General features: G+C 50.8%; 5 protein-coding genes across 5 annotated transcripts; all 5 read right to left on the bottom strand.

Moving 5' to 3' along the window:
• Nucleotides 1–80: 80 nt before the first annotated feature.
• On the bottom strand, nt 81–1676 carry TEOVI_000886400 (stomatin-like protein, putative; the record flags this gene model as incomplete). Its single annotated transcript, XM_067220131.1, has 1 exon — nt 81–1676. The coding sequence occupies one exon, from the start codon at nt 1674–1676 to the stop codon at nt 81–83; it is 1596 nt and encodes a 531-aa protein (XP_067076232.1).
• Nucleotides 1677–2400: 724 nt separating this feature from the next.
• TEOVI_000886300 (uncharacterized protein) lies at nt 2401–4386 on the bottom strand (the record flags this gene model as incomplete). Its single annotated transcript, XM_067220130.1, has 1 exon — nt 2401–4386. One exon carries the CDS (start codon nt 4384–4386, stop codon nt 2401–2403), a length of 1986 nt encoding a protein of 661 aa, XP_067076231.1.
• Nucleotides 4387–4576: 190 nt separating this feature from the next.
• On the bottom strand, nt 4577–5191 carry TEOVI_000886200 (uncharacterized protein; the record flags this gene model as incomplete). The annotated part of the gene is made up of 1 exon (XM_067220129.1): nt 4577–5191. The coding sequence occupies one exon, from the start codon at nt 5189–5191 to the stop codon at nt 4577–4579; it is 615 nt and encodes a 204-aa protein (XP_067076230.1).
• Nucleotides 5192–6363: 1172 nt separating this feature from the next.
• On the bottom strand, nt 6364–7515 carry TEOVI_000886100 (V-type proton ATPase subunit D, putative; the record flags this gene model as incomplete). The annotated part of the gene is made up of 1 exon (XM_067220128.1): nt 6364–7515. One exon carries the CDS (start codon nt 7513–7515, stop codon nt 6364–6366), a length of 1152 nt encoding a protein of 383 aa, XP_067076229.1.
• Nucleotides 7516–8057: 542 nt separating this feature from the next.
• Nucleotides 8058–9539, bottom strand: TEOVI_000886000 (uncharacterized protein; the record flags this gene model as incomplete). The annotated part of the gene is made up of 1 exon (XM_067220127.1): nt 8058–9539. The coding sequence occupies one exon, from the start codon at nt 9537–9539 to the stop codon at nt 8058–8060; it is 1482 nt and encodes a 493-aa protein (XP_067076228.1).
• Between the last annotated feature and the right edge of the window lie 17 nt (nt 9540–9556).

Raw genomic sequence — 9556 nt, 5'->3', positions numbered from 1 at the left:
AAAAAAAAAAAAAAAAAGACTCCCGCATCCGCCTATGCAAAATCATGGTCCCCTCCCGCCGCGCACTACCTCCACTAATGCTACCTAAATCCGCTACTATTATTATTATTATCATCAGAGGTACTATCACTACTGCTATTGTTGTCAACGCTATTGCTATCAACGGTACCACCAACACCTGAGCCCAAACTGCTATTCATAATGTTCGGGTCTGCGCCGACTGCTGGCACCTTCGCATCACCAACATTACCACCACAACTATCGCTGACGGCACGGAATACCGAAAGTGCCTGAGCTGTAAATGCAGCGGGGTCACTAACCGGCAGCCCTGAACCTCCACCACCAAGCACCACAGTATTGGACCGCCGCGCAAGCTCCCCAAACTTCTCAATATATTCCTCCGCCACCCGTAGCGCCACCGCGTCACGGAAACTTTGGGGATTTGGTGATGCATTAAATGCATTGGCAACCGTCCCAACACTGCGACCGACCGCATCCGCCTTTAATGCCATCGCCGCCGCCTCCGCCTCTGCGCGAAGAACCGTGGCATATTTTTGTGCCCGTGCAGCAAGTCGCTGCGCTCGCCGGAGTCCTCCCGCCCGATTAATCCCCGCCTGCGCCTCACCTTCACTCTGCAATATCAGTTGTCGCTTACGTCGTTCCGCATCGGCCTGCAGGTCCATAGAGCGCCGAACCAACTCACTGACAGTGATGTCGCGTATCTCATAGCGTTTGCATTCGATTCCCCAATCTGCTGCTTCACTCCGAAGCACCTCAACGATGTTCTTGTTGAGTGACGCCCTCTCGCGAAACAGAGTGTCAAGGTCAAGTCGTCCAATCTCGCTCCGCATTGTTGTCTGTGCTAGATTGAGCAAATTGTAAATGGGATTCTCAATGTTGTAGCTGGCCTTGCACGTGTCCACGATGCGAAGGAAGAGCACACCATCAATCTCAACCATAACATTGTCACATGTGATGGCTGATTGGTTTGGTATCTCGATACCTTGCTCTTTTACGCTGTACGCGTACCGTATCTTATCCACAAACGGGATCACAAACCACCAACCGGGGTCTAATGTGCGGTGGTACCGCCCGAGACGCTCCACAACATATTGACGACCCTGTGGGACAATGTTCAAAATAGTGTTACGCGGCACTCGCTCAATGAAAGAGGAGGGATGAACAGGGGAACGGAAGGGGCGGGACACAAACGGCAGTCGACCCGAACCAACAGGACCGCCACCACCAGCGCCACCACCAGCGTTCCCACCGCTACCTGCAGCAACGGCGTTGCTGTTATTGTCGATAGAATAGTTGGGATCACCACTTCCAGCATAATATCCGCCTCCCATGTAATTCGAGGCAGCACCGCCGTATGGAGACGGAGGCTGGGAGTAGTTGTAACCGCCTGCACCGGCACTACCGGAGTGGTACATTCTGAAGGTGCCACCCAACGAAGTGGCACTAACCCCGCACCCGCTTGACACCGACACGCCACATCTGCGAAGTCCGCTACCGACGAGGCTGATGGCTCTCACACCAGCGGCGGTACAATCAAATGAAGCGGTGGTGCCTCGGGGAAGAGTAGGCGGTGGAGTGTAAACAATACATGTTGGGGCAACATGCGTGCCGGGGAGGGAAAGCGTTCGAGACGAGTGCACCAAACTACGTAACATAAATGAAAGGATAACGGTGCGATACGTATATCTCTTTTACAAAGAGAAAAAAAAAAGAAACAAATAAAACAAAACAAAGGAGAGCACTATGGGGAGAAGGGTGATGAGGAAAGGAACAGTATGATATATGCATAGCAACAATAGCACCAACAACCGGAAATTATTTGAGGGAAAAGGGACGAGGCGTATGCACGCAATTATGTCGGGGGTTTTACCAAGATTTACTCCCAATGTTTGTTTTAATCCCGTTGTGAGGTGTGAGCGTAGATATCCGTCTATACGAATAGGTAAAAAAAAAAGTGGAAAGAAGGTGAAAATAGGGGGAAACGCTAGTAGATCAACATTAGGGAGAACTTAGAGGAAATAAGCAGACCCGTTTGGCGACAACACCAGCATCAGAGTCCCTGCAAATTCATGACAGTAGTTGTCGTGACAACAGGTATAAAATATTTAACAATGTGTCCAAGCAAAGACTGAACAGAACGGTTATGGAAGGAAAACAAAAAAGCAAATACAAAAACAAATAGCACGAAAGAGGTCACAGATGTATCAGTCGAGTTGAAAGTATGCCGTGGCCTCCAGTTATGTGGAAGAAACTCTCCAAGGGGTGACATAATAGGGCGTAACAAGAGTTTGCATACTTTCTTTTCAAATAAACACACACGCATACGTGCATGTATGCACTATACAAGCGCTGTTGACGACGCTAACATTACAAATTACATCAGACGCTAGTTTTGTTGTTGTTGCTGCCCCCGTCACCGTCGCCGTTATTTCCGCCTGCGCTGTTCCCGCTGCTACCGGTGTCGTTATTGTTGGCTCCCTTACCTGAGAGAACGGACTCGTAACCGCGGCCCACAATCAGCAGCTCCCTCAATCGCGTGACAGCAACCGCCCGCTCTCGATCCGTTAAAACATGTTCATAATGCGCGGGATGCACTGGCACACCCGAATCACCACATCCCCCCATGTCCCCATTGCTCTCACATGCAGATGCGGCTGCGGCCAGACTCTGTTCCTTATGTAGTTCCCGTATGGTTGAAGCCACCGTGCCGTCAGCAATTTCCCTCTCCCGTACCTCGTGGAGCATTACTAAATGATGTAGTAGCATAGATCTCCCAACGGCATCCAGCACGTAATTAGGAGTGAGACCCAACCGCTCCGCTTCCTCGTTGCGTCCTGACGGGGGTATGGGCGGCATGCACAAGAGCCGGAAGAAGTGCTCCCAGAAAGCACCACCAACGTAGAACCTGTAGTACCGTAGTGCGAATGGAAGGCAGAGACTCCGCATAGGATCCTCAGTAAGGTCTCCATGTTGTTGCGCCGCTTGAGCCCGCGAAACAGTTGCCGTCACCTCCTTTGCGAAAACGGTATGTGCTATACACTCCGTGATGTATGCAACAGTTTCTGCATCCGCAACACTGCTATAACTACAACTGCCGCTGTTGACGCCATTAGGACAGTTAAGAGAACCACCATTGTCGCAGCGGCATGCCTCCACTACACGTTTTAACAGTAACGGCCTGTCATGGGCAAACGTCTCAGCCAGCGGGAAGGGTTCATACCGCTTGAGTAGTGAACGGTAGTAAATCACCTCCATATCATTTAGTGCTGCCCAGGAGGCAGCAGAGGTGTACAGTCGAAGTCGATCCTGCTGAAGTTGCCGGAACTGTTCTTCCTTCTGTCCTTCATCTCGATTTGGCTGCTGTTTCGTATCGTCGCTGTTATGGTTGGTACGCGTGTTGCTCTTTGGTGCCAGCAGAGCAGCTAAGTTCAACAGTGAAGACACCGCCCGCTCATCCTCCCGCATGTTTACCAGCAATGACGCCCTCCATAAGTACAACGACACGATCTCCTCCCGCAGTGCAGCCTCTTCTAACAGAGGATTCACTCCACCTCCTCCCACAGCGCTTTCACTACCGTACTTCAATGCGGCGGGGCTCACCTCGCAAGCTTCACCACCTGCACTATAAGAGTAATAGCCACTATCACCACCTCCTCCTCCATTGAAACCAACATGACAGCCAATGCTCGTGGCGCTAGCATCACTGTACTGATGTTGAAGTTGAAAAGCGCTGCTCAATACGCGACCACCTGCCGCCAAACGAATCTCTGCATCAACTAACTGCTGAATTCCGTGAACAGCCGCCGCCAACCTCTCCTCGCGAGCTAGTTTAATCAACCCCCGAATTTTCGGTGTAGGGGCATCATCGACTTCATAAGCGAGACGTACTGCAAGCACCTCCGCGCCTTTGGTTATCGGCCGCATGGCAAAGCAACGGGGGAAACGGCACACGCTACTACCCTTTATGGTCATGCTGAGCATGGAAGCCGCATCACTGGTGCCGGATGTTGTGGTGGAAGTGGGGCCCATCTTAGAATTATCAGATACATGGCCGCCGCTTGTGGCCATGTGCGGTCCATCACTCGGCTCAATCCTTTCACAGCAACAGCAGCGCCCGCTGGCACCGCACCGATACTGCAGATCAAAAACGGTGTGGCGAATGCCCATCTCCCGATGCAGTGCTTCCGCCTCACTGCTCGCGGGACCGACCGAACCGAACAAACGCCGATGCACCACCTGCCGCAACTCTGCTGTAGTTGGAGCCTGTGGGAAGCTTTTGATTAAATCACTGCAGTCGACCTCGGCACGGGGTAATTGCCGCTTCGACTTCCATGCGCCCATGACGTGCGAAAAGAACGTCCTCATTTCCTCCGGTTGAATTTGCGGGACAAGTCACTTACAGCCGTGCGCTGCGGTGTTATCCCTTGCGTTTTGTGTCCCTTCCCCTCGCTGGAGGTGCAGTACGCACTATTTTTCTTTTTTTCCTTAGACTTCTTCTTCCCTTTATCGTCAGCACACTTCCGCTTGGCCCTGTCAGGTAACGACTCCCTTCCCCTTATTTTGTTTTCTCCGTTTGGGTGGAAAATGAGTGGGGATGTTTCTTTCGTTGTATGTTTAGAGAGAAAGGCCCGAATGTTTCCGTCGGGGCACAAAAAGAGATATAACAGTAGACGAGGCAGATGCAAGTGATAGTACAGGCCTCTGGTATGCAAACAAAAATGGCTAAGCATATGCATCTGTGTAGCTTTAAATACACAATGATGTGTTTACGCACAACAGTAGCAGTCATCCTTCTTGTGTGGATAGTAGCGCGGCAAATCCGAAAGCGGAGCAAATCACAAACGGAAGGGACTGGTGACAAGTACCAAAATAAAAAGGTAGCACGTGCGTTATTTGCACCGTAAGAGGATGACAAGAAAGCGGAGGGAAGGACATCCTGTGCGTGTGAAGTTGCACCCAATAGCGAATAGAAGCGAAGCAAAAAGGAAGGAAGAGGAAGAAAAAAAAAAGTCAAATGTGTGACACAAAACGGAACATCTCCCGGTGAGTTCAAATTCCATCGGGCCTTCCCTGCGCCCTCAGGAATAAGCAGGGGCATTTGAGCCATTATCCTAAATATCTCTTGGTGTCGAGGCACATCATCTCCCTCTGAACCCTTCAATTCCTTCATCTTGTTTTATCAGACGTGGCGCAAGGGAGGAAAAACACCACAGAATCAGTTCGGAGATAGTTTGACTCATGAAGGTAAACAAATGATTCCCAACAAAATGGGTTTCACTCCCAACCACGACCTGTTACACATGTAAAGGAGGTTTAAAAAATAAATCTCTCGTCCTCTCCCCCCCCCTGAGGATACGACGGCTCATGCGACCCCACCTCGTGAAAGCACACGTTACCTTGTTTTTACTTTCTGATTTCCCGTTCTCTCTCTTCGTTTGTTTGAGCTTTCCCCCCCCCTCCGCTTGCCCTGTTACTCCTCAACCCACTCTTCAAATCCCAATGGAACCTTTTCTCTCTTCACACTTGAAATTGATGCAGCTAATTGACGGCAGGCCACATATCCTCCTCATTTCAGTTAAGCTCCCCAAACTCCCAACTTAAGTCTTCCTTCCTTCCTTCCTTTTCTCCTTTCTGCTGCCCCCCTCCCGCTACACCTCCCGTGCGAACATATGAACCCCCACTTCAAACACCGTTAACACGGACAGACACTCAGCAACGGCGATCATCATAGTAAAGATGGCAATGAAGAAGAACCTTTAAAAGTGACACCAAACCGATACAAAAGAGCAAGAAAAAAAACAGGCACTCACCAAGAATTCAAAGCACGTTGGAGTGGGGTCACAACACCAAACTAATTCAACGCTCACACAACAGTTTGCCTCATGCATTTAGGGAGTCATTTAACCTCAAAGGAAAAGAAGGAAATCACAGCAACCCCCCTGCAGATGACACAAGTGTTTAGTTTGGCATTTCACTCATCCATCAGTCACCACCACGTCTTTTCTCACAGTCCCACAACATTTACATATATATATATATATACCGGCACACCGCAGACATTATCGGCAGGGCCAATAAACGAGATAATGCAGATGTGCAACAATAACAATAACAGCACGAATGAATGAATGAATGAAGCGGAAGGGAACGAAAGTAAAGCTAAAGGCCAAGCAAGAAGGCAAGGAAACAGCGCTGGTGTGGATGATGCTCAGAAGCCGTGGGAGCCTCAACCTCAACAATAATAGTGCGAAAGAAATTATGCACGCACGTATGTGCACATAAGCGCAACCGCACGGAGGAAAGATCAAAAAAAAAAAAAGGAGATTCGTCTCCGCGGCCTGCTTAAAATATGCTCACGTACTCATCTACGCGGTGCATCATCCCCTGTGCGATGCAGTCGGCAATCCAGTGCAAATTACTAACCTCAAGCTCCTTCAGTTTGGCCCACGCGTAGAAAACACCATATTGAAACTGTCGACTGAGAGCATCTCTATACAAGGCCACAGTCACCTCCACAAACCGCCGTTCCAACGAAGAGGCACCTGCCGCAGAAGCTCCAGTTTGGCCAGATGCAGCGCCACTAACGGCATTATTGCCCCTGTTGTTGTTACCCCCCTTAGCAGAAGAAGAGGAAGTAGAGTTGTACCGGCTGTCATCAAGCAGTTCATGCATGAGTCCAAAACGCCGGACTCGCTCGCGAAGCTGCTCCACGCTCTCAGCCTCCGCGATATCGTCGTGGATGTCGACCAGTGACCCAAAACTCGGGAACAGCCGCCGCCTGTCAGTTGCATGGATGTCGGGAACGCCCATTGTGTTCACAGTACTCCTTAGCACTGTCAGGTCTGCTTCAAGCTCCAGTAGTGGACACATTACTTCCGCAGTTGCGCCACCCAGTTCACAACAGAGATCGTAGAACTGTTCATAGTAGTTCTTCATTAGCATGCCCTGGATGTACTCCACAGACAGCTCATCCAGATCACTCTCCAGGCCACCGTTGGCGTTGAAGAAACGACCGACTGGACTGTCAATCAGAACCACCTCAAACATTTCACGCACGTCAGCCGCAGCGGTTAAACTGGCAAGTTCAGGGAACCAGCCGAGAGGATGGCAGCGGGTCAACAACTGCATGCCGTCACGCCCACTGCGCTTTGCGATGATGAGCTTCAGCACGTTTGCGATCATGTGTTCGTACGTGATGAAATCGAGGAAGTGGGATAGCGGTGGCGCCGCCCAAGACCTTAGCTCACGCAACTGTTTCGCATAATGTTCCTGTGCACGCTCGACAATAACTCGGGCGCTCAACTGTGCCTGCCCATCATGCTGCAGGAAATTACCATAATCTGTGACCTGCAACTGTGACTTCATGTCACCCAGTGAGTCACACTGGACCAAACTGGCGTATTCTTCTGGACGGAGAAACCCGTCCTTGTAGCCGTGGACAATGGCCTCGAGGGAACCATCATACACGTTGAAGTTCAGAATTCCTCGCCCCATTATAATAATATAGTGTAGCTACTGACGTACCTGCCTCTTTTCGCTAGTTTTCCCCCAGGGGCACTGACACAGTATTAAAGAAGAAAGCAGCTACAAACAGAACGCTCAGATCGATGTCGTTTCCAACTCCTACCAGCCTTCTTCGAACCTCCTTTCCCGTACCTGTCTAGAGTGTTAACGGAACCTTCTCCACCCACGTCACCCAATACTAAATAAAAGCAACTCTGTCTGTGTATCACCTGTTCTCTACCCTTTATTTGCGTATTCCTTCCCTTTAACAGCAACACAAGCGAACAAGTCAAGCGATGGGGGGAAAAAGCAACAATAACAACAATAAGCGAAAGTAGGAAAGCAAATGCATAAGTGCGTGCGCCCGTTGCTTCGTTATGAGAGGTATGTCATTTGTCGCTGTTGTGACGGTGGTGATTAAATAAAGAGCTCCCTTACCGGGCGAATTTAAATACGAACGCGTTAAGGTGTGTGCACACACTCTCGCAAGCCGCACCCGCACAAGAACAGTGCACGTTTAATTAAGCAAGCATTTACCATTTATTCCCCGCACCCGTTCCCCACGCCTCCTCCCAGCACTTGGGCCTCCATCGCGTTGAGACGGGTGGAGGCTGAAATGGCTCCCGGGCGCCGTCCTTGTCAATGGGATTGCGACCTTCCCTAATGTCACCTAAGTCCGTCAAACCCAACTCCTTCCGAATCGCCAGCCGCTCGTCTTCTAACTGATCAGCCTCAATTCGGAGCCGCTCCAGCTCCGGAGTGGTGAGGTCCGGAACGGCATCATGGTATGGAATACCCAGGTCTGTCCTCTCCCAGTAGTGAGCAAATGGCTCACCATCTGGGTCATTTGGATCATCTGACGTGGGCTTGCGTACAGGGTGCTGCTTCTTATTCATCCGCACTTGACGTTTGTACTCAAGCTCTTGCCACGCCATGTTACGGAAAACGTGGCCCAACTCAGTCCGCATCACTTCAACTTCCTCTTCATTGTAAAAAAGATCCCCACGAACAAAGCCAAGGGTCCACGTAGCACCGCTCTTCGCCTTTTGAGTGTACTCGGTTTGTGGGTTGTGCTCAGTTTGTCGCAATGGTTTCGTGGCCCTGTGGGCATCCCCGTAAACCTGATCATCATCAAGCTCCTGAAAGGTTTGTTGCGAGCGGTTCATGTGGGCCATTATGCGCATGAGTGCGTCTTCCACCTCCTCATCATCTAAGATCATGGGACCGAAGTACGACTTCTTGTAGCTGCGACTATGCTCCTCCTCTGCCACACTGGGTGGGTCTCCGCGGTGACCGCGCATCCACCGCTCCCATAACCTATCGTCTGTGGCCAGTGTCCCATACGGGAGGTGCTTCTTGTTGCTATCTTTGCGATACATGCGACGCTGTTCCTCCCGCCCCTTTTGGAACTGCCATGTGACGGTAAACTTATTACCAAATCGGTCCTTCGCGATGAGGCGTTCCTGCGTGAAAAAGAAGCGGATGTAATTCCAGTAGAGCAGCTCCCACCACATAATGATGCGGTTGTCAGCTAGCCCCGAAAAGGAATGCTGTAACTTTACACTTTTGTCACCAAATGCGTCAACAGAACGAGTATATGGCACACTAGTGTCCGACTCTTCACGGATGCGCTGCCGCGCAGCAGCGGCAACCTCAGGGCCGGCAGTTTGCTCCAACTCCGTTGTGTATGCCTCCAGCTTGCGCTCCTCCCGCTGCTGCAACGCTTCCTCCTCCAACTGACGCTTGGCTTTGGCGGCTAATAGCTCCTTCTCCTTAATTGCCCACGCTACTGCGTCCTCCTGCCTGCGTTGAGCATAAACCAGCTTTGATGTGATATCACTTGTCTCGTCTGCCATGCCTCGGATATTCGAAAGAACGGTTGCTATTGTCAAGCGGTGCCTGCGGCTGACACAGTAGCAACCACTCAAAGGCAGCGCAGGATGGCTTACAGCCGTCAACTCTGACGGATGCACAGTGGTCGCCCACACCAATGGGGATAGATGATATTTCCTCATTTGTGGCCGTTGCGCGT

This window comes from Trypanosoma equiperdum (assembly GCF_001457755.1).
Source record: "Trypanosoma equiperdum strain OVI genome assembly, contig: ctg_1060, whole genome shotgun sequence".
Taxonomy (NCBI): domain Eukaryota; phylum Euglenozoa; class Kinetoplastea; order Trypanosomatida; family Trypanosomatidae; genus Trypanosoma; species Trypanosoma equiperdum.
Note: the sequence above shows the minus strand (reverse complement) of the source record. Positions and strands in the feature narration are given on the sequence as shown.